The 27,775-nt window shown below is 35.9% G+C and overlaps 1 protein-coding gene across 12 annotated transcripts in view; it reads right to left on the reverse strand.

Annotated features, from left to right (window-relative positions):
- Positions 1-15,770: 15,770 nt before the first annotated feature.
- The window catches only part of CHL1 (cell adhesion molecule L1 like), a 195,426-nt gene continuing 183,421 nt past the window's right edge, over positions 15,771-27,775 (reverse strand). For 11 of the 12 annotated variants that reach the window (XM_025451569.3, XM_035702507.2, XM_049097436.1 and 8 more), the window contains 4 exons: positions 25,533-25,694; positions 24,750-24,881; positions 22,240-22,312; positions 15,771-19,442 (listed from right to left, as the gene is read on the reverse strand). In XM_025451569.3, coding sequence (XP_025307354.3) covers positions 19,226-19,442; positions 22,240-22,312; positions 24,750-24,881; positions 25,533-25,694 — 584 coding nt within the window. In that variant the 3' untranslated portion in view covers positions 15,771-19,225. The remainder of the gene's footprint in view (positions 19,443-22,239; positions 22,313-24,749; positions 24,882-25,532; positions 25,695-27,775) is intronic. The other variant, XM_035702513.2, reaches the window with a different exon arrangement.

A 27,775-nucleotide genomic window follows, 5' to 3' on the forward strand; every position in this document is an offset into this window, starting at 1 on the left:
TTTTTTTTTATTTTTATTTATTTATGATAGTCACAGAGAGAGAGAGAGAGAGGCAGAGACACAGGCAGAGGGAGAAGCAGGCTCCATGCACCGGGAGCCTGATGTGGGATTCGATCCTGGGTCTCCAGGATCGCGCCCTGGGCCAAAGGCAGGCGCCAAACCGCTGCGCCACCCAGGGATCCCCACATTCCCATTCTTCACCTCGTTGGTCATTAGCTGAATCCTTTTGTGTGATCTTGGCAAACATATTTCTTGACCAAACTAGTCTCTCCTTCCCTCCAGGCCTCTGATTTGACCCATCCTCACCCTGAGCCTGCACACAGCCTGCTTAATTAGGCCCCTCTAGGGAAAAAGCTATCATTAGGGCAAAACAGTCTTCTCCTTCACGCCACCTCCCCCACACCAGGTACTTCCTAGCCTCCCTCACTCTGTTTTCTAAAAAAGAACCTCTTTTCCCCAAACTCCTGAACACTTGCTGACCTACAGTCAGAGATTCTCTCCCTATTGCATTAGTCTAATTCACTGCTTCTAATAGTCTTTTAGAACAGTTTCTCTGTACCTAAGTCCAGATTTATTTTTAATTTGACAAAGGAAATCTGAATGAAATAAAAATTTGTCAAAATCATCTGGGAGTCTTAGATTAATTGGCTCTTCAGACTATTCTCGCCTCTTTCCTAGTGATTGCCACTGTTTTGGTTTCTGCTACTATAATTGCAAATTGATGAGTAAAATAAAGTAATACATGATCAAGCGAGGGGGTTTTAGCTTCCAATTAGGAAGATCTCATCTCCATCAGAGTTTTTACTATCTAACCTAGTTCTAAGTATGTTAATAGAGTTTCCTGTTATTCAGCATCTTTTGCAGAGCTGAAAACTGAGCTATTTTACCAAATCAGTTTCAGGGCGATTTTTTAAGATACATGAGATACACGAAGCAATTTAAAGCACCTTTACTCTAAATATCAATAGATGTGATTAAATAATTCCATGATATTCTGATGAAAGATTTGCATATTAAAATGGTTGTGATTCTCTCTAAAGCAGTATGTTCTACTTAGACATAAGTTGGTCTTGGATTTGTCATGACCTGGAGAGAACTGTGGTTTAGAGCCATGCAGATTTGTGCCCCAATTTCAGCTTTGCTATTCTGTAGTGGCTGACTGACTTAGGGACTTATTTGTGTCACCTAAAAATTGAAATAACAGCATTTATCTCTCATGGTTGTTGGGAGCATTGAATATGGACAAAGTGCTGAGCACAGTGCCTGGGACAGGTTTAATTAAGAAATATTATTATTATTATTTTTAATACATTTATTTTGTATTGGTGTTCAATTTACCAACATACAGAATAACACCCAGTGCTCATCCTGTCAAGTGCCCCCCCAGTGCCCATCACCCATTCACACCCCACCCCCCACCCTCCTCCCCTTCCACCACCCCTAGTTCGTTTCCCAGAGTTAGGAGTCTTTATGTTCTGTCTCCCTTTCTGATATTTCCCACACATTTCTTCTCCCTTCCCTTATATTCCCTTTCACTATTATTTATATTCCCCAAATGAATGAGAACATATAATGTTTGTCCTTCTCAGATAATATCGATTTTAAAGTGAGCAATGCAGAGGCCAAGGGCAGGCTTCCCAAAAATGTGCCACTTTGGCAAATTGATTATTTTGAATTAAAAATTACTTAAGAAAGCATCCAGTGCAAAAAGAACACTCTGACCCCCTCCTTTGTCTCCAGAAATCAGGAAATAAATCTTTGATGTGAAAGGTATACTCCCTGTACATCCCAATCATCAGATACAGAGGATTGAGAGCTGAGAAGCCTGCATAAACAAGTCTTGTTACTTTACTAATTTATTGCCCCAGTTCAGCCTCTGTTTAGAATTCCTTACTAATTGAAGCTCTCAAACATAAGTTTTCTTTGTCTTGTCAGCTCCTCCCAGATTTATTGTTTCTTTGTCTAAAATGTATACAAACAAGATGCCTTGGTCATTTCCTTAAGTCTCATTTTCATTGTGGGGCCTTCATGGCACCTAATTAAATGTAGTTTTTGTTGTTGTTTTTTTTTTTTTTCTCCTGTTAATCTGTCTCATGTAATTTAATTTTTATACCAGCTAAAAGAATGCTGAAGGGTTGAGTGAAATTATTCCTCCCCAACACCATGTGGGATCTGGACAGAGTGTCTGAGTGTACATGGAATATCTGATATTTCTGTTTCTCCATCTCTCATTCTGGCATTTCTATGATGCTGATTCTTTCTCTCCTGGAAGGTTTTGTTGGGTCTTTGAGGAACAACCTCCTTCTATTGCTGGGGAACACTCACCTCCAGTTCTGTTGACTATAGCAAATAGATTTTATTTCTGCTGGTCACTTACTTCTGTAGTAATACCTTTAGAACCCAGAAGACCACTGCTAGCTTTTATCTGTTGATGTTATTTCTCCTCCAGGAGAGTCTTCTTTGATTTGACAATAACTGACCTTCCATACTATACTGCCTCTTACTCCCTCATGACCCTCAAGAGGACCACAGAAAACATTTGCTCCTCCTATGGCCTCAACAGACTTGGAATACAACATGGCTCCAAAGCAGGTTTCTTTTGATTTATCTTCTCTAAATTTTTCATCCCTCACTTTTTAGATTTTCAAATGGAATTTAGACATTAGTCTCTTGTGTTTTTTCCAATTCATGTGACCTTTTCAAGATCTCTTTGTGATTCTTTTGATGTTATTTACTCTAGAAGCAAAATGGAGAAGCACTTCTGGCCCTTACCCCTTGGGGAGGATAGGCAAAGTGAGACTCAGAAGATACAAGAGGTCCACAATTCTTACCCTCAAGGTTGGTGAACTGCTTCAAAGACATCTAACTGGTTCTTGACTACCTAAAGTTTGAGAGTTCTATCAGGTAGGCTTTTTGTTTACAATACTTTTAGAGCTCTGGCAGCTGATAACAGATGGATTTGAGTCTATTTTAATACTATTTTCCATTATTATTGGTTTATTAAATCTATTCAGCTCAGTAAATATAAAGCCTGCTTTGTAGTTAATATATTGGTTATCTGAACAATTGACATTAGCTCAGCAGCAAAAAGGGTTCGGTCAGATGATCTAGGGAACTCCCAAAAGGCCCAGAAGGGAAAGTAAGTAAATAAAAAAAGAAACATAAGGGTGAGTATTAATGCTCAGCATAAATTTCAGACCAGCATCAACAGCATGGGCATCACTGAAGTGGGTGGTACAAGCTTTATAGTGGACATTTTAGCTTCCTTCTCAATTTATATCCTCGCTGGTAGAATAAAAATAGTAGCAACTATTACAGTATGATTTACTAGTAGGCATTGTGCTAAACACTTTTATATTCATTATCTCACTTAATCCTTATGTCATTCAGAATGCCAGAAGAATTTAATAATCTGTCCAAGAATACATGATTAACAAAGGGAGGTACTGAATTGATACTAGATCTATCTGGATCCATAACCTAAGCTCTTTTCTGGAAGATTTTATTTATTTATTCATGAGCAACACAGAGAGAGGCAGAAACATAGGCAGAGGGAGAAGCAGGCTCCCCACAGGAGCCCAATGCAGAACTTGATCCCAGGACCCCAGGATCATAACCTGAGCTGAAGGCAGATGCTCAACCACTGAGCCACCCACATGTCCCATAACCTAAGCTCTTAAACACTGCACTGGTTGATGTTATTCTAGACTCTTTCTTATATTTTGTAGAAAACTTATCCAAGGTCTAGTGTCTCAGTTGTACCATGGACGTAATCTGTGAGGAGTCCCAAGAATTTATTCAATATTTTTTCTTTAGGTTGGCTGGAGAAGTATCAAGCCATTTACTAGTTTGGAGAGCAAAATTCTCTTTTTTTCCACGTGGTCCATCAGGACACAATCAAAATCAAAATCAGTAATTTGCTAATGGGTTCAAAAGATGCATTTTTTGAATATAAACAATAGAAAATAATTTTCTACTCTTTCTCTGAGGAGAATCAGACAACTTAGCATTGGGGTGTTAGACATTATGCAATGCATGGTTTTTAAATGCCCAAACTAAATAGATCTAAATTTTTGGAGAGAAAGCAAGCAATCAAGCAGTATACTTAAGAGTTGGAGAGGAAATGACTGATTTTTACAATGTCTTGCATGATATTTCTAGAGATTCTATGAAAGAGCTCTAAGAACAAACAACTCTGTGAAACACTAGACTGAACAGACTTCCATCCTATTACTTTCTCAGTCTTTAGCATTGCATTTGACTCTCTAAGAAGGAACATAGTTCTTTGATCACAAAAGGCTTTTGTTCTCTCCCTCCATCCACCCCTCAGAAGGAACAAATATTACAGAGCAGGCTCCAGGGAAGCTTCTTTGAGAAATGCAGATCTAGGTGGTCATAGGTGGTCGCTGCTCTAGTAAATCAATGTGAAGTATGATCATTGGGAAAGAAATAGAGTCAGAATTGCACAGGTCTTTTCATCTAAAGAAAAGTCAAAACAGTTTTCTGGTGAGAAGGAAAGTGTCCAAGTCAGATGTTTCACCAGTAGGAACACTGCATAATGAGCTTTCACATTCAACCTAACCATCTGATGTGTGTACCCTGAGACGAATGGCAAGACTTTGGCTTCTCTTTGAAATTTTAAGTGATAAATGCTTATTTTTGGCACCAAAAGTCACGGTCTTTTTTAGATACTGATTTCCCAGCTGAAATAACTCATCATAATGATATGCACAGACTGTACACTACAGATAAACTTCCTTCTGCCATCTGTAAATGGAACATAAACAGTAGGAGGGCACTGTGGCTACAATATGCAGCTTCTTTTAGTAAAAACCAGAGAAGAACAGATGTTAGCAAGGAGAATGTTACAGCGCTTTCTCATTTATTTATTATTTTACATCGCAAAGTGTTAAAAGAGTGATATTAATCTCATTTTACATTAGGGGAATAGGAGATAAGTTCTTCTGGTAGAAGAAAGCTATTCATTTCACTATGGAAAATAGGGCAGGTAAGATCCCTTCCACAGAAGCTGGATTCCCAGACTGACTCTACTCTTAGACCTTCCTTTCACATGGCTAAGCCCAACAAAATTGTCACCCATCTAGAACTCATGTTGACAGCTCAGAGACTGACCAGCTTTATGCCATGACCCTTATAAGCAAGTTCTGAAGTCACTTGGCCTTTCCTGATCTTTGTGCATCACTCCACAACTTCAACAAACACTGTATGTAACCATCAACTTTCAGATTTGTTCTTAATTCTACATGGAAATAGTTGCTGAGACTTCTAACAGCATGAATTCCTTCCCACTGAATATGAGGGATTCCAACCCAGGGAATTACCTCTTTAAGAAGTTCTGTTTTAATAATTAATAAAACAACTTAAATGTGAAAAGATATTAATACTAGTAATCTCAGATATTTTGTAAATCAGTGTATGGTATTCTTTGAGCTTTCTGAAATTTTTAATGGCATTAAAAGTCTTTATTTTTACATATGTATAGTACTTTTAAAGTTAGAAATTACCTTTGCGGGCAACCCGGGTAGCTCAGTGGTTTAGCACCACCTTCAGCTCAGGGCGTGATCCTGGAGACCCGGGATCCAGCCCCATGTGGGGCTCCCTCCATGGGGCCTGCTTCTCCCTCTGCCTGTGTCTCTGCTTCTCTCTCTCCTCTCTCTGTGTGTCTCTCATGAATAAATAAATAAAAATTAAAAAAAAATACCTTTGCCTGCTGTGTCATGATTAAATCGTAAGCTAGTGGGGAGGAAGTAAGTGTTTAAAACCCAGCCACATGACTGGCCCAAGAGCAATGGCTGAAATGGCAGAGACTGGGTTCCTCCTCAGGCCATATGTCTCAAAGGTCTGCACACCTTCCAGTGGAAGGAGATATCCTCTTCTAGACAGCATCTCTTGCAAAGGTTATGCTTTTGAGGTATTTTGCTTTGGACCTGCTTCAATGAGATGGCTTTTGGAGATTAAGAAGATAAGAGATTACTGTGAATTCTTAATGTCTCTGCTGACTAGTTACTTCTTAAATGTATGATGAACCTAAATAACCATCCTTTCTTTATAATATCCTTGGTAGCAGTGGTAATAGTACTGCCTGACTTTACTGAATATTCGACTATATGCCAGCCCCACTTTACATGCATTTAATAATCATAAGCATAAAGGCAAGAGAAGGAGAGAGAGAATTCCCTCAAGTATAGTTGATGAAAATGAGTGCCATAGGGGTGCCTGGGTGTCTCAGTCAGTTAAGTGTCTTGCCTTCTGCTCAGGTCATGATCCCAGAGTCCCAAGATAGAGCCCTGCATTGCATTGGGCTTCCTGCTCAGCTGGGAGCCTACTTCTCCCTCTTCCACCTCCTGCCACTCCCCCTGCTTGTGTGCTCTCTCTCTCTCTCTCTCTCAAATAAATAAATAAAATATTTTTTAAAAAAAAGAAAAAATAAAAGAACTGCTATAGGCTTTGAGAGATTAAAGAACTCTCTCAAGTTCACTTAGTTACCTAGCTAGCAAGTGGTGATGCCAGGAATTAAATCCAGGAATCTCTGACTCTTAAAGCCTATGGTTAATTACCACAAAGCCGGGGAAGTCAAAACACTGTGTATGTGCTGCCACTCCGTATTCCTATATCCATGGCAGACATTGCTAATTGATTGTGGCACTCTCTTGGCCTACCTCAGTTTACCTCCCTTTCCAGACAGCCATGACTACGTGATTGGAGCTGGCATGTGAAATGAGTTCCATTCTTTCCTTAACTGTACTGAATTCACAATTCACACTCTAAACCACTAAGACCTACTTTGAAGGGGAAAAATAGCTAATATTTTATCATAGATTATTATTACCCTGTCACTGTTAATATCATATAATGCTATTTATATACATATTTTAGTTGTTGACAAGTAGGAAATGAGGTAAAAGATTATCCATTTGGTCCTGCAATGCATGCAGCATGAGGGTGATGATCACATACTTTGTGTGATATAGAGTATGCATTTTTAATTATTTAGGCAAGTGTAGTAGTTGTGAGTAGTTAACATTTTAGGTACCATGTGTCTAACCATCTGCAGTATTCCAGTATGATGTGTCCCAATGAACTTAACTATACAGTAGGGAATTGTACAAGCAATTAGCTGCATCCTCTGTGTCCTCTGATTTCACCAACGCTGGCAGAGAAAGAAATAATTTTATAAGGGAAAGAATAAAGAAAAATATATACTTTTAATGGGTAGGATCATAAATGCTATGTATGATGCTATGCCCATAGTCCCAAAGAAAGTATAAGGGTCCTGAAATCCTTAAAGAAGATTAAGATCTCCTGTGTTCCATTAGTCTCTGAAAATCATTATTTCAACTATAAAGATGGAGAACTACCCACTCAAGGGAAGCCCAGAAGTGGGCTACAAATTAGAAGTCCATCCTCTACAACTTGTTTCAGTTACAATGACTCCCAGACATTTCTCTGAGAAAGGCTGCAAGCAATGATCATTTTTGACATAATGATTTCACTTGGAGCACAGTAGCTCCTGGCCCCTGGGCTCTTGCTTTTCCAGATTTGAGTTACTGGTGGTCAACTGCGGTCCAGAAGCAGAAGATCCTCCTTCTGAGGTATCATCAAAAGGTCAGTAGTAGCCTAGTGCTACATCACAAGGCCTACATTCATTCACCTCACTTCATCTCATCAGGAGGGGTTTTATCATTGCACATCATCACAGGAAGAAGAGAGATGAGTTCAGTAGAGTAAGGTATTGAGAGAGAGACAGGAGAGAGAGGACACATTTATATAACCTCTGTTACAGTATATTGTTATAACTCTATTTTATTATTAGTTATTATTGTTAACCTCTTACTGTGCTAATTTACAAATTAAACTTTATTGTAAGTATGTCTAGGAAAAGACATCGTATATACAGGGTTTGGTACTATTTGCAGTCTCAGGCAACCACTTGGCAGTGTTGGAATGTATCCCTTGTGGATAAGGGGTGGGGGGGCTGTTCTGGGGAAGTGGTAGTGGCTATGAGAGAAACTTCACTTCTAGCAGTGAAGTAGGAAGACGTGTGACTTCTGGTGGGATTAAAAACTCAATAGTTCCTACCGAAAAACTATTTTCCTGTAACTTGTGGTACAGATAGTGGTTAAGATGTTAAGATATTTTATAAATATCCATAACATAAATTATAAGGGGTTTTATATTTTGTATAACCCGTTCTGGAAAGTTCTATTTTAACCATCATACTCATCATCTTACATGCTTTCACACTTGAAAATCACTATATGTTACAAGTATCTATCTTTGTTTTACAGTGTCCATCAGCCATTTGAGAAGAGTCATTGTTATCTTAATTATAATTTTCTCATTCATTCATTCTCACAAACCTGAAAGTTAGCTATTATAACAGATGAGAAAACTACATCCCAAGAGGCTTGCTAGGTCAGACAACTAAAAGGTGAGGGAGCCAGGCTTTGGTATCTGAAATATTGGATGCACATCTATCTAAAAAATCAGAGGCTACCTATCCTTAGGCTTTCATCACTACATAGTCATCACTATGACTTTAGGCATGTCCCTTGCACTGGGCTCATTCTATAAAATAATGATATTAAGCTAGATATCTTATTTCTTTCTACCAAGGGATTTTAATTTGAACAGTGACAAATATAAAAGCACAAACATCGAAATGTGTTTTGAAGGAGATATATATATATTAATATAGAGAGATATGGAGGTATATGAATATAAATATAAGATAGGGAACTTGGCTGTATCCATACACTTTACCATACATTATAACTAGCACAGTGCCTTTGAGAAATTTATTTTATTTTATTTATTTATTTTTTAAATATTTTATTTATTTATTCATGAGAGACACAGAGAGAGAGAGGCAGAGACACAGGCAGAGGGAGAAACAGGCTCCATGCAGGGAGCCTGACGTGGGCCCTGATCCCAGGTCTCCAGGATCCCGCCCTGGGCTGAAGGCGGCGTTAAACCGCTGAGCCACCTGGGCCACCCTTTATTTTAATTTAGACATCAGTTTCCTCTTGCATTAAATGTGGGATTTACTGGATAACCAATCTAAGAATGGTGAATAAACTGGGCTTCAGAGAATTCCCCAGACCTCCTTTTAAATGCCAAATTGTGCATATGATCAACTTTGAGAATCAGATTTAAGTTATTATGCATTTTTTCTGAGAAAATATACATGTGCATATGAATACACCATTTATATATATGCCAGAGTATTGACTCCCTGTTTATGAATTCCAGAGGTTTCTGTTCTGACATTCTATTACTATAAAATGCTATCTTCATAACAGGCTTTATTTAAAAAGTGACCGTTTTTAAAATTCGCATTATATTGATATTTTCCCCCTTACAATTTAATATAAATTGTAGAAAATGCAGTGGTCTTAATTATATTCCTGGAGTATATTTTTAGAGCTTCTGATACATTTTGATATATAATGCCAAATAACTTTTTTTTTTTAACCAATTTGTTTTACCAGCAGGAGTTATAAACAGTTTATTACTTTTCTTTCCAACCCTAAACATTATGATCATTTTTTATTTTTGCCAATTCTATGAGAACTCATGGTGTTCTGTTTTTTCAAATTTTAATTTTACTATTATATTATTGCACTGGATTTACATGTTTCAGATTTGAACTTGCCACAGCTACAACTTAGGTTGTTCATTTCTGACATCAGGGAAAAACCAGAAATTGATGAATATTTCCTCTCTGATAAGTTGTAGTTTCAGGAAGAAGTAGTAATACAGGTGTTTTCTCCCTGGAGAACAAAGTTCTGTATTACTTCATTCGGCATGGTAGTTTACATGTTTTGTTTATATTACTATGAACACTAGGTATCCCCATTAACACAAGAAACATCCGAAAGATTTTGTGAAACAGAAGCTCAGAGAATCCTGGGAAGTAGGATAATTAAGAAGGGGTTTACATGAATCTCTTATAAGCATGCACTTCAACAGCTGCTGGGGGGATAAAGAAATAGCAGATGCACTGAGGTAGAAACTGATTAAGGGTACTGAAGGGTTTAAGAAAGTTCTACGTTGCTTATCCCAGTGCAGAGGGACTTTCTACTCAGATCAAGAGAGAACCCGGGAGCAAATATGAGATTGCTCTGCCACAGAACCATAATGGGTGCTGAAGCAATTTTTCAACCATTTTATAACTTCTTGGAGTCTGTCAAGATGAGCTGTTTCATTTGCTTAATTGAAAAAAAAATCTAATACAACAGGGAGTTGAGCAATTTTTCTTAGACCAGCATTTCTTGGGGTTAAAAAATAAAACATCTGTCAGATATTATGAAACATTGAGACCAGATATTACTGTGTTGTGGATTTTAGCGCATAAATCATGAAGGCAATATGATATTACCTTTCATTCTGAAAGTCAGTATGCTACTTCTCTGAAAAGAATATCCAGAAAGCTAAAGGAACATGTCATTCTTTTTGAATCTTTCTCAAATTTAACTGATTGTTTTCAAATCTCTGCTTTGTTGTAGGTTGGTGGTTCTCAAAGTGCCATCTCAGAACCAGCAGGACAAGTAACACATCTGGGAACTTTTTAAAAATGCAAAGTCTTGGGGCCTATCCCAAATCTACAGAACCTCGAACTGTAAGGATGGAATCTAGCATTAATGCTGTAACAAGCCCTTCAGGGGATGCTGATGCCTGCTGAAGTTTGGGACTATTAATTTGAGAGGTGCTAATTATGGAAAGGTATTTAACTTTTATGTACTGAAGTTCAAGTTGACTTAGATATTAACACTTCTTTGGTTATATGTCCACTCAGATTTCACCTAATGACCTTTCTTGACAAAATAGTTTTTTTCAAATGACACCTTATCTTTATTGCAGAATTATCAACATGAGTATAACTATCGCTTCTCAGTTAACAGTAGTTTTATAAAAATATTTAATTACTACATCATAATATGTAATTAGCTTTTTCTAATTTTCTAACTTTTCACAGAGGTATTTACATATTTGAACTCATTTTTATCTTTACAGTAGTCCTATATATGGGTACTACTATTAATATTTAGCTACATGTGTATTCATCAGAAATTATTTTATCATTCACTGTACCTGGGTTATCCATATATTAAAGAAAAGAACTGCAAAATATCAATTTGTTTAGAAATAGATAACAATATAAATCATTTAGAGTTCACTTTTATCTGTTCCTACCAGAAAGAAAAAGGTTAAACTAAGAAACTACTTTTCTTATTATCCTAAGTATTGTAATTTATCACACTTGGTTAAGATTTGAAAAATACTGATCCCTTCAAAATTAGGAGAGACCTGTATAACTCACAAAACTTGAATTAATGAAGGCCAATAATAATTATAATGAGATCACAATTTAGAAGTGAAGGATGAAGTGCAAAATCCCTAAGTAATACACATGTAATTCATGCTTAAATCTTGAAAACTGCCAAGATAAAAAACGCCTTGGTGATAGGGTGCTTTCTGTACACACAGCTTATATTACTTTGAAACACTCCCATCTAGTGGTTGAGTCTTTTCATTACAGATTTCATTAGAGTAGTACAATTGCAATATGCTTCCACTGTTTAATTTCACGGAAGAGGCATGTTATTTTGTAATTCATTTTAAAACATAGTTAACTTTCATACTCTACATAGTAATTTATCATTTCATAACATAAACATCTTCCCCATGGAATTACAAACATACAATTTAAATATTTTAATCATCATACTACCCTAATATATACAGTACTGCAGTTAACTTCTTGATATGGAACTTATTGAAGTTTACCCAAAAGGAAATTTGTACTGATTCTTACAACTGAAATGACTAAGTGAATTACTGAGTTACATAACTGCTTTACAAAACGATTAAAAACTTCCTTTCCTCAAAGCAGAAGAAAGGAGGGTTTGGTATCAGCTTTGAAACAATTTTTTTTTTTTCTTCTATGATCAGACCTTCTGTATACAGCTTTGTGTTTTTGTTGAGGTAGTTGCATTTTTTAGGTATAACTGACATATAACATTTTATTAGCTTCAATTGTACAACATAATGATTTGATATTTCTATATATTTCAAAATGATCAGCCCAATAAGTCTAGTATATTCTAAGTATATGAATATTTTTAAAATATGAAGCTCAGCTCACTATATTTTAATAAGCAGATTAGTTTTCCCATATTATTATTCATTGTCTTGTTTCCCATTTGGTGCTTTAGTTCATTCATTTACCCGACAAATATTTATTTAGAATCTATTAAATGCTGGGGCCGATTCTGGGTGTCAGAGCAATGAAGAAGACAAACAGGGTTGCTGTTCTCAAGGGGCTTACACAGTAGTGGGAGCAGGGATGGAAAAAAAATCACATGACTATAAATAAATACGGTAACGATTGATACAAAGGAATAACATAAACAACACCTGACTACATTACAGCTGACAATCACAAACTTCTTTTCTGAAGAAGTGACATTTAATTAGAACAAAAACCAGTTTATATGAGATTTAGGAGAACATTCCAGGCAGAAAGAACAGCAATTGCAGATATCTTTAGGCAGGAATCAGTTTTAGTGGGCTCTAGAAACACAGAGATGGGTAGAATGGCCCAAGCATAACCTTGGTAGGAACACTGTATGGGATATAGTCAGTAAGGTGGCCGGGGCAGCTCCTACATGGTCATCTGGTTAGGAATTAGGAATTTTAGATAAATTTATTGAGAAACTATTGTTATAATCTGATTTCTATGTTATCAAGTTCCCTGTGATTGTTTTATAGATTGGAGATGAGGAGAGAAAAGGGGGAAATATACATAAATATGTTTTTTATTGCACACATAAATAAAACATATATATATAAATTAAATATATATCTTGAAGTTAGGACTGATAGGAGGTGATGTAGAACAATAAGAGAAAGATGTATCCAAGAATGATTCTAAGTGCTTTGGCTTGAGTAACTGAGTGGATAGTGGGTCATTAAGATGAAGAACACTGGAAAAAATTTGTTTAGGGGTGCAGACGGAGACTTCTTTCAGTATCTGGACTACAAATTGTCTTAAATGCAGTCATTATGTGGACATCTCCTCTTTGTGACTCTCATTCTTCTATTTAATAAATGTTCATCGAATGCCAGACACTACACTAGATGGCTGGTATTTCTAGTAAAAATGAAGATGCATCTCATTCCCCTATAGAATTTCTAGACTAATTGGGGAAATACAGACAGTAATCAAATAACCATACAATAGAGCAAAATTGCAACAGTGTTTGGCACAAAAATGAGAGGTACATAATATTATGACACACTAAAATAGAGTGATTTGACCTAGTTATGGAAGTCTTAGGAGATTTCCCTGAAGCAACATTAAACTTGATAGCAAATCAGTGATCTTGTGAAGAAGAATCTTCAGGGGCTCCTAACAAGAAGGAATTTGCCAAATACTTGGACCTGACAAAAGATTAAGAGCCGGCCTGGAGTCCTTATCAGCCAAGCCTGCAGTACTCAGCCTACGGGCTATTAACTTATTAGGGTGTGCAATCTTAATAAGTTAGGATTAGGTATGAGGAAAAGAGAGTGATGCAGACAAACAGGAAGAACCAACAGAAGGTGCATTATTGGATTGGCCACTGTTATGTGCAAATGACTGCTTTGATCCATGGGGCCATCCAATATAAGGGAGTGGAGAGAGGCCATGGGAGAGGGCTGGAATTTATCCACTAGCTCCCTTCTCTCATTGGATAAACATCTGCTCCACTGTTGATTCCTCCATGTTTCCATGCTGAGTATGAACAGGCATCAAGCAGGGTCTCCTGGCACCTCATGCCATGGTGTTAAGCGAAAAGCCTCTCAGCAAGAGGTGCATAATGAGCACTACTGTTAATTTCTGTCTGCAGTTATTCTGTAGTAGTCTGTGTGGAGCTCCTCGTGCCACCGGTGGGAACTGACAGTAGAGAGGCCTGGAGAATCTGAGGTATTTGGTACAATTATTATGACAGGATTGGAGAGAGGAAGGGGAGAATGATGAATCATGGGATTCGGAGCTTGGTAAGGGTCTGACCATGAAGAACATTGAAGACTAATTGAAGATTTTTGTCATTATCTTCAGAGCAGTGGAAAGTCATTGGTGGAGGGGGCGGTAAGGGGAGTGGGTTCATCATAGGGACACAGCATGAACCAATACGCACTTCAAATATTGCCCTGCCTGTAGGCTGGTCAGAAGTTTGGAGAGGGAGCCAATGGGACACGGAAAGACCAGTTAGCATGAAAGTGGTCCAGCCAAATGATCACAGTATAGAGTAGTGGGTAGATCCAGGAGATATACAGGCAGTAGTATCGACAGAATTTAGTCATGGATTGAGCATGGGGAAAGGGAGAAAGCTTGGTAAGGAAGATAGGTTTATGGCTTGAGTACTTGGATGAATAGTATTGCTGAAAATCACTTAACTCTCGGTCCTGTTGAGGGGCGGGGCAGGGCGTTGGACAGATTTGGAAGGGGAAAGTTACTTGTTCACCTTTTAAACATTGAGTTTGAAATAGCCTTCAAACATTAGGAGAAGAGAAGTCAAGTAGGAAGCAATAAATGAAAAGCATCAGATATATGGGGAATTCTGGGCTAAACATACCTTGAAGTCATGTGTTTGCATGTGACAATCAAAGTCTGCTGGGTAAGACATGTTTGAGGAGCAGCAGAGTAGGACAGAAACTGGAGATTGAGTCTGCAAAGAACTCCAGGTCCAGTAAGTTCAGATGCCTCTTGACAGAATTGTCAGGTGACACATTTCCAATTACTTCAATTACTACTTTTTAGTTTACACATATTCAGTTGTTTCATACATATAATATTGTTTTCCCCTTTAAAAAAAAAGATTTTATTCATTTATTCATGAGAGACAGAAAGAGAGAGAGAGAGAGGCAGAGATTTAGGTAGAGGGAGAAGCAGGCTCCATGCAGGAGCCCAACGTGGGACTCGATCCCAGGACTCCAGGATCACGCCCTGAGCTGAAGGCAGACGCTCAGCTGCTGAGCCACCCAGGCATCCCACCCCTTTCATATGTTTGATCACATATCTCAAAACCAAGAAGTTTCTAAACATGATCACTAAGTCCACATTAAACTCAAACTTACCTTTCTTTAGCATTTCTAAGCTAATGGGGAGGAGTGAGAGAATAAAAAATATATATACTAATATAACAGTCTAATATACTAAGATAGATTCTGTGTCTGAGTTTTGGAGCCAGACAGCACTGGGTATAATTTCCAGCTCTAGCCCATGCTGGTTACACTCACCACATTATTTAACCATGTTGTGCCTTAACTCTATAAACAGAAGATTGTTTCAGAGGTTAAATGTGATAATGTATGTAAAGTGCTTACTACACTTTATAAAACACTTTTCAAAGATCACAATTTTCAATAGATTGGGTGTCCCAGTTACTCACTAGCCTTATTTGAAACTATAATATACTGGGCATTTTTTAAAATTGACATTTTTACATTGTTCTAAAACCAAATGAATACATATTCATCTTAATTTTACATTTATCATAAGTGCTGAATTTATTGGCATATTACATTTTGTAGATGTGACTATTAAATGGTCTATTTGTAAGTATAGTCATTCAAATCAAAATGTCTGTTTATGTGTCATTTATACTTTATTAATTTATACTTCATTTATAAGTATTCCACTGGAGGTGAGGTGTATATATAAATTCTTATTCTTCTTATCTGGATACAAAAGAATACAAACATTTTTAGAGTACATGAAGTTGAACTTTTATTTGGAAAGTTGAATTTCTTGTATAATGAAAATATTTTTAAACCATACATATCCATAAGCATAATACAAACACCACCTACAACACAAACACATTTTAATAAAGTTCTGCTATGAGTATTAATCTAAGCCAAAAAAAAATAGTAATCAGGTAAACCAGTTCTACATACCTTTTATCTCTTTTGATGATGTAGTCAAACAATTTAAGACACAAAACAAAGTAAGCTTTGGCTCAACCCTACTTATTTCACTATGGGAACACTACAATATATACTACCACAGATTACAAATCCAATCCCTTTATAATCAATTTAAAATTGTTACAAGAATCATATCTTAATGGCATGTAAACATATTTAGGGCTTCAATTGGCAATTATGTTTTAAATGCTTAGAAAAACACACCAACATTTCTCATTATTGTTCTCTCTTTATCTCATCTCTTCCATGAATATAAAATAGGAAAAAATATTATTTGAGACTTCCAGCATAATTTCATTGTGCTTTACACTTTTATAAACATGGGTACATCTAAAATATCAGATGCCTTTATACCAATAGAATAATCCACCAAATTCACATTTTCTTACAAATACACATGCAAAATCAGTGAAAAACACTTCCGTATAGCAAAGACCCTGCTTAGTTGTTTTCTGATTAATAATTGTTGATGGCATGTGCAAATCATACTGCTCACTGAACAGTAGATTTTTCTTTCCTGTAGATTTGTTTTTCTATAAAAATATATTTATGTGTTCACAGGAAAAAAGTTGAGTTGGTATGTGTGGGGTGACTTTTGATACATCATTCGATTAAAGGTTAGTTTATGAAGTTAAAAGGCATCTTAGCTTTTATTGTTTTCAAATTTTTCTTCATAAAAAAGAACACCCTGTGACAAAGATAAGGTAACTGAGATCATCATTAGCACTTTATAGTTCAGACAGTCTGAAGCAAAGGGGTCAACGTGCCTAAGGTTTATGTACAAAATCAGTGCTGGAACCAGGAAGAGAACTTAGATTTCCCCAACCCTTGGACAGTTCTCTAGGAACTCATCCCCACCAACAATCCTTGAGATTATATACAACCTATTACATTAAAATAATATTGACAGTTAACAGAGAAAATTAGTAATGAACCAATTTCTTCTGCACTGAAGATTCCCAGTAGAAGCCAGAGACTATTAAGAAAGGGTACGAAGAATAAAAGCAAAAGGCAGTCATAACTCAGTGTCATTTTTTATATCTGTTAAGTTTTGGTCATTGAGAAAATATGAGCAGGAACATCTGTGTTTCTCAGTCTGCTAAAGGGAAACACCAAGGTCTAGGAAAACCAAACACTTCAGTATATGCATAAACTTCAAACTTAAAGATTATCAAACTTATAATAAATCAACACCTGATGCTTTTTGGAGATTATTTCCAACCTTCATGATTCTCTTCAAACCTTGTTGGCTGATGACAAAGAAGAGGAACTAGAATAACAGCAGAACTAAACTCAAAAGTCCCAACCTTGGCCTCATCGGTAGCTGAGTACCAGAAACTCCTCCCAGAGAAGTCAAAACTTGATTATTCTTCCTTCAGAAAAGTGCTTTAGAAATCAGATGGGATGAAGCTCAAGGTGCGCCGAGGGGTGTGTGGATCCTCACACAGGGTGAGGACCATGATACCATCCCCTTGGGAAGCTCTTACTTCTGGGAGTTTGGTCAGATCCTGAGCCCATGACGCATTGTTTTAAATAAGACATTCTTTTGCTGCTTATGTATTTTGGAGGACACACAAGGTTTAAAATGACAGATACTCCATATAGATTACTGCGTTGACCATTATAAAAACATTCCTAATTTTGGTTCACAAGAAACACAGTGGGCTGCATAAATCAAAGTCCAGATTTAACAATATATGACTGATAGCTACAGTTCAAAAAATAAAGTAAAATCTGTGAGTCACTTTCACTCAGACATAATTAAGAGTTTTGTGGTAAAGTTAACAAATGCTTCCATAAAGTGAGAAGTTGAACACTGAATTTTATTGGCATGCATACACAGTCCTTCATAATATTTTTAAACCATTTTCATGTACAATTTTAGAAGGACTAGTAGCCCACACGCCAGGAAATGAATTCCCTGAATTTGTACTGACTTTGATAGAACAGAGAGATCCCACTCTGAAGATGTCTAAAATGTGAAAGGCAAACATATGTATAGAAATTTCTACTGTAAACAGTTTTTCTTTTGGGGGCTGGGGTAAGAATACACTCAACAATAAAAACTTATTTTGAAAAATATGAAAACATTTCCCTCAATATTTATATGATATTTTATTTTGAGACTGTTGGAAAAAGCAATATAAGAACAAAATGCAAATGCTTTATACAAAGTCTTCATGTTATTGGTTGCAGCTCTGGAACGATGAAAAATGTTATCTTACTATATATTCTAGCTGTACAGACATGCCTGTTAATGTTCTTTTTCTCACTTTAAAATAAAACACATCTATATTTTAAACTGTGTAAATATTAACACAATATGTACAATGCATTCATGAAATATATGCGAGCATACCATTATATAAACATAGAAAAAAGGTAGAAGCAGTCAATTTAGAAATGGGAAATATTAAATAGGTATAGCTATTAGACTCCAGCATCATGGATACCTTGGCCTATTCTTTCATAAGATAACCTTCTGACCACCACTTCCTCTGCAGCTGAATTTAGTCCAAGAAAAAACAAAAAAACAAAGATGGTTTTGATAGACATAAAAAAATTCATGTTGAAACTGAAAAAGTTAGAATTCTATTTAAACATGACCATCTCTGGGCAAATAGTTAGGTGCTCAATAAATACTAGCTGACTGTTCACCTAAGACTCCTGCTACTAAAAATTTAAATAATAGATTTAAGACTGTATAGATTTAATGAACTGCTTTAATAAGACATTCATATCCTTCTTTACATTTTAAATAACCAGTTTGCTTACCATCTTTTTACCTGTTGTGAAGCAAAGTCACTAAGACAGTTCTCAGAGACTGAATACAAATGTGCACACAGAGAAAAACCCACAAGGTAGCAACAACTATGCAAACACAGTGAACAGTAAAATCAGGCAAAAATGGAGTACACAGAATGGATACTTTGGATTCAGTTGAGGTGAATCTAAATACAGGATTTGTTTTGTGTTCTGAATTTTCAGCACCTGAAAAACAAAACAAACCAAAACAAAACAAAACAAAAAACAATATAGGCCTGTAGTGCTTGGTATTTTATTTTTTCAAGGCAGTGCTATTTTTCTCAACATAATTGCAAGATGTTCGAATTCTGGATGAAATCTTTTGTCAATACATTTCTATTCCTATGTCAAAGTTCTTGCTCCCTTGAACAGATAAATATGGAAGGTTGGTGTGAACCACTGATGTTGTTTACATGTGATACATTTACGCTCGGAGTGGAAACGTTGCCGTAGAACTTCCATTGCTTTCAACAGATCCTTTCTCCTTAGATCCAGCATAAGCGCCAATAAATGATCCATCTTCATTGAACAGACCATGGTCACCTTCTCCATACTGGACTAAGCTGTCAGCGCTTTCTGTGGCCTGCATTTCCCTGGTAAGGGATCGAAGGCTACCTTTGAGAGGTTTTTCATCACTGTCACTACAAAACAAAGAATAGTTCAACAAAATCTAATATGGGATATTCACAGAAAACAAGATGCATTCATAAGTGTTAATAGGTCTTATAAATTTCAAGACATTCACATTAGCAGTGCAGACATATAAACCCTAAATGACCCCTTCACAAATAAATGTTTAAAAAGTAATAACCAATTTGTGTCATACTGAGTAATTGAGAAACTCTTTTCTATTATTCACGATACTTCAGCCTCCCTTTAAAATTGGGAGTTTTGAGACATACAGACACTCAATATGCTAACATACATAGAGGATAATTTTACTCCCTTTGATTTCATGAACTTTTAAGACTCACAGTCATCGAGTCTTGATCTTTTGTCTTTACCTTTGATCCTGTACATACTGCTAAATCCTTCCCCAAATTTCTCGTTTGATTAATCAGTCAAATTCTTTTTTCTGGTAACTGAAGAACTTCCTTTAATATAGTTTATAAACTCAAGTTTGTTGAATTTTTTAAAAGTTGGCTGGCATTTTTAGAACAGAAATACTACAAGTATGCTAAATATATAGCTTGGGTTTTATTCTGCAACAAAAATAACTCTTGAGTTAGTAAAATGTCTATAAAATGATATGGTCTTCTAAATTTCTGGATCTGTATTTTTTTTAAGTACTAACTACTATCACACTATAAAGCTGTACACCAAATTAAATGTTTTTATACAATTTGAAAAAAGAAGAATTTGATCAAAAAAATGCATGACTAGAATGTGATTAGCATTGTATAATTTGGTAATCAGTGTTGTTCATCAAATAGGTCCATCTCTTGGTTCTCTGGGAGCAGAGCAGCGTGGCACTTCCCTGACTTTCCTGAGTTACACATTTTTATATGACTTCCTTTGGCCCAAGAAAAGTGAACAAAGGTAGCACGTGTCACCCTAGAGCCAGTGCTCAATTTGCTATGTTCTATTTCCTCTGCTGTGGTGATCCCAGATGCTCATTTACCAGCCAGTGCTCCTAAATGATCAAGAAGAACAGAGCCATCTGTGTTGGACACATAGTTCGAGAAAGAAAAAGATTTCGGAGCTGTTTTTGACAGCAGCATAACCCAGGCTATCCTGATTCCTACAGTAATTGGTTCCAGAAGTGGGATGCTTACAGTTACAAAAACAAAAACAAAAATGTGGCATTAGTTTAGAGACCAGGCAACAAGTAGTGAAAAAACTATTGCCAGAAGCTGGAAAAGTGACAATTTATGTCATGCGTGAGAGCAGCATCCAGTAAAACTGTATCCTGGGATAGCTTGGAGACTAGATAATTTTCTGGATGAACATGTAGTTTTGGGAAAAGATGATGGAAAACATTAAGGTATTAAATAAATTTAATTAAGCTATTGATAATTATATTAATGGGATGCCAGGTGAAATAGAGCAGGGGCTTATTTTTATCTTTTTAAAGAGGCAGCAGAGTCTGAGGGAATGAGTTTTTGAACAAGGCATTATCATAGTTTTCTTGCCTATAAAACTGAACTATTAATATCTGTCTTTCAAATATATTTTAAACAGTTGCCAAAGCCCCTAATGATTTCTGCCTCATAGAAGTTCAGCTACAATTTGTAAATTCGTGAAGTTATAAGTATCTCTCTCTCCCAGTCTCCTTTCTTTCCTTTTTCCTTATCTCCCTCCCTCTCTTCCCTTTCTCCTTTCTTCTTCTTCAATGATCCTTATTCTGGAAAGAAGTTAACATGATTAGTAAAGAAATATTAAAAGAGCTTTTAACCAGTGGAAAAAAAGAAGAATTAATATAGAGCAAAGTAGAGCCTATAATGAGGCTCAGATGCACATCAGTTAATTCAGGACAGCTAATATAATGCTGCTCCAAGTCACTAATTATAGTAATGGATCCAGAGATGGGCCAGTCAGCGTCAATCAGGTCTCTTTTCCAATATGAATTCTGGCCTCCTGGGTGCTAAAGGCTGTATAAGCCCAGGTATTGCAAACTTTCTTGGCTGCAATATGCATAGGACCTGATGGAAAACATGGACATCCCAAACAGGAAGGGCTAAGAAATGGAGAGGGTAGTGGAAGGGGGAAGATGGTGAGCAAAAACAAGGAGAATGGGATATTGAACGTAACCTCCAGAGCTACCTCCCTCATACCAGATACCTCGCAATTTCTCCCAGGTCGGGTATTGCACACTTCCCTATCTTAAGTCTGGCCATGCTCCATACAGTCGTTAACAGTAACACAACCCATTTCATTCTTCAAAGCCTATCTTAGCTCTTTGTTTGATCCTTTATCAGCATCCCTTCCCCTTTATGCTCTCTTATTCTCTTTATCTAATTGTAGTGATTTGCAGAGATAAGTTTTTTCCTCTGCAGACTAAGTTCCTCTTGAGGACAGGATCTGAAACCTATTCACCTTTGTATGTCTACACAGTAGGTGCAGAGAATACATGTTTATGTATTCAACCTGGGTTCATGATGTCCATGCTGAGGACTTCAAGATGTTTTAATACTCCAAATAGATACTTTAAATAAAAATAGTGAAATTGTGTACTTTGCATAGCACACAGAGCTTTAAGAAAAGTCTCCTAGCACGCACACATCTACCTAGAGTATAGTTACACACATCCTTGCACCCAGAGGTCGGTTGCTATTTCTTAAGTAGGCCCTATTTTTATAAACTATTCCTTAAAAATGTATTATAATAGAGTAGTGTAATCTTTATTTTAAGAATAAATACTTGTTTGTTTTTGTATTTTTAAGCTTATAATCTGATGAATACATGTTTTGATATGTTTTAAAATGGAACACTGTTTACCTGTATTCACCAAAGGTTTCATCTTTTACGGACTGAACTTCTGGATCTGGATGCAGATCTTCCTTTTCTTTCACTGAAAAACAAATAGCAGTGAAAGTGATATAAATAATTTTTAAAGATATATTAATGGTGTTAAAGATGGATAATCAATGAGAACAGCATTCCTCCAATTTTTTGATACTACTAAGTGTGGGTTGTTTTTTGTTTTTGTTTTCGTTTTTTGCTTTGGTTTGTTTTTTGTGATTGTATCTACAACCCATCGGTTACCTCTTTAAGGAAAAAAGGGAAAAGGATCTCCTGGATTCTCCCGATTTATCATCAAAATTACAGCATATTGCAAATCTTCGTGTGGCTAGTCAGTATTGTGTGGGTAATAAATCTTACTGCAAGAGTCACACTTAGGTATGGTTTCTCAATGGAGACCAAATTACTAGGTACACATTTTACTATCCAAAACTTTTTGAAGATGTCACAGGTTCACACCAGATATATATATCACTAAAGCCAAAGTGATTAAGAGTCAACTCCTTGGTTGTTCTGGTCTCTCTCTTACTCATAATTGCCTCAATAATCAGAATATTCAAGTCTGTAGTGACATTTTAAATTTGATTTATTCCAGAGTGGGTGGGACATAGGACAAGGAGGCTCTTTTGTTTCACTTTACTAGGAAAACTCAAAAATGTTTTCCTGATGTGGGAAACAAAGGCAAAAGAAATGTAGCTTACGTTAAAATCTTTTTACAGCTTGCAGCCCCGCTGATAGATCCCTGAAACATGCAGAGAGTGACCCTCTACAAGGAACATGTGGCTGCCCTAGTGCCTTCATGTTTCAAAGTAAATTTATCTTAGCAGTAGCTGGCCCCTCATGGTTCTGAGAGCCTTGCTTTCAGATTCCTTGGAGAACTGAGCTATCCCTCACCCCCACCAATTAAAAAATATTTAATCAGTCACTCCTCACAATCCCAGTACAGCTCTTTCTGCCCACAGATCCTGTCCCATGAGTAGGGAAGGAATGAAAGTCTAGGCAGGAGAGATAGGAGGCCCCTGACTCCCCTGAGCAGGCTCCAAAACTATTCCTAGCACATGGAGACACCGGGACAGAGCCAAACAAGAGATAAGGGATCAAACCAAGATGCCACAAGAGTCTGAAGGCCATGAGCTTCCCAGTCAGTTCTCAATAAAAGACTGCCAGTAAAAGCCCTAAGTGGCAACCCATTCAGACACTTCTCACTCTAGAGTGCTTTTTTCCTTCCTTTCTGCTTTCCTCTTCACTTCATAAATTTTCACTTCACCCATTTGTGACTGCAAGATTCATTCTTTGACTCTGTGAGGCAAGAACCCAGGAACCCTGTAACAATCCTTTTTCATGGCATCTTTTACTACTTCTTACAGAGACATAAGAGATTCTTTTACTTGTCCTACAATGTGAAATGCTGGCATTTTTTCTTTTCCATCATTAGAATTTCAATAGGGCCACACTTCACAAGTGACTGTTTGTTGGGGATACTGAAAAGGAAATGCTGCATGTTTTTAAATTTTCCAGTTAATTAACTAGGACATTCATTAATAATTGAAAATCTAATTCATAATAATTCAGTCCTTATAGGAAAAAAAAATGAAAAAAAAAATGAGATCTACGACTGCATAAATTTCCATGCATAAATTGCATAGATGTTATAAAAATTTAGAAATTATGCTTTTTTTGTTCAAAATACATATAGGTTCCCAATAAATATTCGATGAATGAATAATAAGCCAGTAAAAGAATTTCTCACTAATCTGAACATCATCAAACTAATAGCAGTGGGATCTAAATCTTTCCCCTTATATAAAAGCATCCTGAACACTAGGCAATAACAACAATAATAGCAAAAACACAATATGTATATCTAAAAGAGATAAAATAAATTAGGAAATTGAATTCAATTAAAGCCAACCGTTATACTAACTATGATGATTTTTATTTACATTTTAAGTACATTAACTCAGGAGACAGTGTATCTAATATATGTCATGGTAATAAATGCACTCCCAGCAATGGTTGACTCTAGCAAAGCTGACTAGTGGAGCCAGTACTGTTAGAATGTACTAGTGCAAATATTCTCTGGATCACAAATGCATGACAAGCCATGCTGTAAATATGTCCTTTCCTCTTAAGATGTTAAAATATGCATGTGTGGTTTAGTGATTAGTGTTCTTCACATCTCTGATATTTTACAGACAGAAAAATAGAAACTTGGAAGTATTATAAGCCTCATTAGAGACTATTTAAGTACTAGAAAGTAGAAAACAAGTAGCCACCTGGAAATAATATTCCAGACCACAAATCCTTTAGTTAGCTAATATAGATTTCTTTTTCCTCTCAGTACATTCATTGCATGTCTATTGTGCTCACATAAATTTAACTTAAATGTGTAATTTAAAAAACAAAAGATGTTTCTGAAGACTGCCTCCTAGAAAATACCATTTAATAAAGTGAAAGTATATTACTATATTAAGAAACAGCTTTACCTGAGTACTTTCCACCTCTGTTCCTCTTGACAAAGCAAACAGTTAACAATATTAGTGTGAGAAGAGCAATCGCACACATCAATCCAATAAACCAGCCTTGAGTGGAGATGTCATCATATAAACCAGCGTATTCTGTTATACGAAGAGAAGTCACACATTGAATGCTGGAAATAGTTTTGGGGATTATGCCCCTTTTGGGAAAATGAAACATAATTTTTAAACATACAGAATAGTATCAGTTTTATTTTTCATTTCAGTGACCCTAGAGGCAATGTGATTTAAAGGACATTTCGTTGGAAGAATACTGATAGATCATTCATTCTTTATTTAGAAAGGGCTCCTCAAGTTGCATTTGACTCTGAGAATGAAAACCAAGGGATAGTGGAGGCAGATCAAGTTAAATACAGAAGCAGCACAAGCAAGCAAAAGCACAAGCTGCCTTGGTTATATGCAGATGTCCATGGAGATTCTGTGGGTTTTCTTTTGTTTTTCTTTTTAGTTTTTGTTATTAACATGTGTTAATTGACAGGAGTTTTTTTGTTTTGTTTTGTTTTGTTTTTTTTAGTCAACTACTCTGGTAAAAACAATAAGGGATATGTTGGATCCTTGTGGAACATTTTTCATTTTGATAATTTTAAAATGCTAAGCCAAAACAAACTGAAACTATTATCTTTATAATGTACTATGTATTTTTCTTTAATACAAGAAGTATGTAAAATTAAATAATCTACAAAACATAGATTTATTGTCTAAGAATGCCCCCAATACAATCTCATGTCTCACCTCTCCCTCTTGTCTCAATTACATCTTCAAAAATGCTATTGTTATCAACCCAATTCTTAGTCAATAGGCGAACTATATGTTCCGCTCCCGGCTCAAATACCTCTACTGAGTGAGTCTTTTGAGTAAGATTAACTCCTTCTGATATCTTCCCGATACTTTTACCTAAGAAATGTACACAGTTAAATCATATAAATTGTAATCATTGAAAAGCAGGACATGAAAAGTAAATAAAATAAAATAAAATAAATTAAATAATGTTATTTGAGAGGAGAGCCATTTGTAGCATATTTTTCCTCATATAGTTTTTGAATTATCAGGACATCAAGAAAAGCAACATTTCAAGATTTTCTTTCTTAATATACTGAAATTGTGGAAATGAAATGAACTTATTTCATGTCCTTTAAAGATGATGTACTTCTTGATGAAATGATACTATAAATCTGCTCAGTCATATGAATGGTTAAAAACCAAACACAGCTTCAAAAATTATGCAATGTCATTTTGTGCAATTTGAACTTTTACAGACCCAGCAGGAAGCTGAACGTGGCCATTTTAGCTTATTTTTGAAAGCAAATATCATTATAATTTTAAATATATTTTACTTTTTTTTTTGCCTTGGTCTTCCCTACAAATATTGATGGAAAAAGTATCATAATATGGTCATATATTAAATACTTGAAATTTGTAGAAATATAAGCAGGTTTATAGGTAAATTAAGTACAGGTTTCGAGGCACATTTAAATAAAATGCACTGAGATTTTTAAAATGTTATGAGACATTAATACTTTAAAAAAGAAACATGAATATGCCAATATATTAACTCTAGAATCTCATAGTAGCAGATACAAATAAGTCAAGTGTAATTAAATATACATTTAATTTCTGATGTTGCAACAAAATCTGTAAAATATTTTTGTATTTGATCCATAGTTTTGCTAAGAATCAATTCAACATAATAAATGTAAGCCATAAAATGTTAATAATTTATACTGAATATAAAATAATACATGCCATGTTGAGAATATTAAAAGTTACAAAACCCTGTTTCAAATGGGTATATGTCACACATTATCATTTGATTATAACTTTCAACCCTAGACTAGAAATTGATGATATAATTACTGGTAACAAAAGGGCTTCATTAAAAAATGTTACCATGGGAGAAATATAGCCAGTTATATTAGTTGAGCAAAGCCTTTAAGATTGAGCACCACTGAAATAGAATACAATTAGTTTTGACTTTGAAAAACAGAAATATTAGTATAACATTAAGTAGTGCAAGCTTTTGAAAAATAGAGCAAATCAAGTGTTTTGTCCACACTGGCAATGACACAAATATTTTTTATTAGCTCCATCATCTCCCCCACCCTTTACTATGGAATGTGAGCCACCTAAAAATCAGAGTGACAACTAAAAACAATCAGAGAGAAAAAAAAAAAAAAGCTTGTGTATCAAATCCTGTTCTCTGAATAAATGCCAGATGACCTTAAAGAGTGCCATTCAGGCAGAGCAAAGAGAAGAAAGACACACAGAAATAGATTCCAATTTGCACAAAAGTTAGAGTGTCTTGTGATATCAAGATCTATCTCCTTAGTGGAATATATATTTTTCCTTTCTCAAAGATCATTGCTGAAATCCAGTGGCAAAAGAGATTATAGTTTCTTTCCTGTAAATACAGCGAGATATGCCTACAGAAGAGAAATCAGTGTCAAGTGGGAAAGGGGCAGAAGCTGAAAATGCAGAATCCTGAAAAAGAACACAAACATACTAGTAAGGAACAGTTTCAAATTACTGAGACACAGGGCAGTGAAGAAATATGCTGTAAGACACTCAAGCACATTAGCTGCATCTTTAATTTGCAAAGAAGATGCAGCATCATTTATCAAATCACACAAACAGCATTTCTCATCTGCTAAAAACATTTTTTCAAACACGAAAGTGACTAAACCCAGATTTTCTAAATACTTCCATATACATATATGGTAGCTACTACTATTGTAAGAGAATTTTGTGAATATTTTTTTCTTATCAGCTCCAAATTAGCAATAATGGGATTAGCATTTCTCATGCATATTATGGTCTTGGTTCTAACAAAATAGAAACCCTCTCCATGCCTCAAACTCTGTTTTGAAAAAAAGGTAAGTTCTATATTTACATTGCTACTATTCTAACTTCTTTTCTTTGTATCGAACACCTGATGCCACTTTGAACTCTTGAGAAATAAGATTCTTGTAGTTACTAAA

This window comes from Canis lupus, chromosome 20 (assembly GCF_003254725.2).
Source record: "Canis lupus dingo isolate Sandy chromosome 20, ASM325472v2, whole genome shotgun sequence".
NCBI lineage: Eukaryota > Metazoa > Chordata > Mammalia > Carnivora > Canidae > Canis > Canis lupus.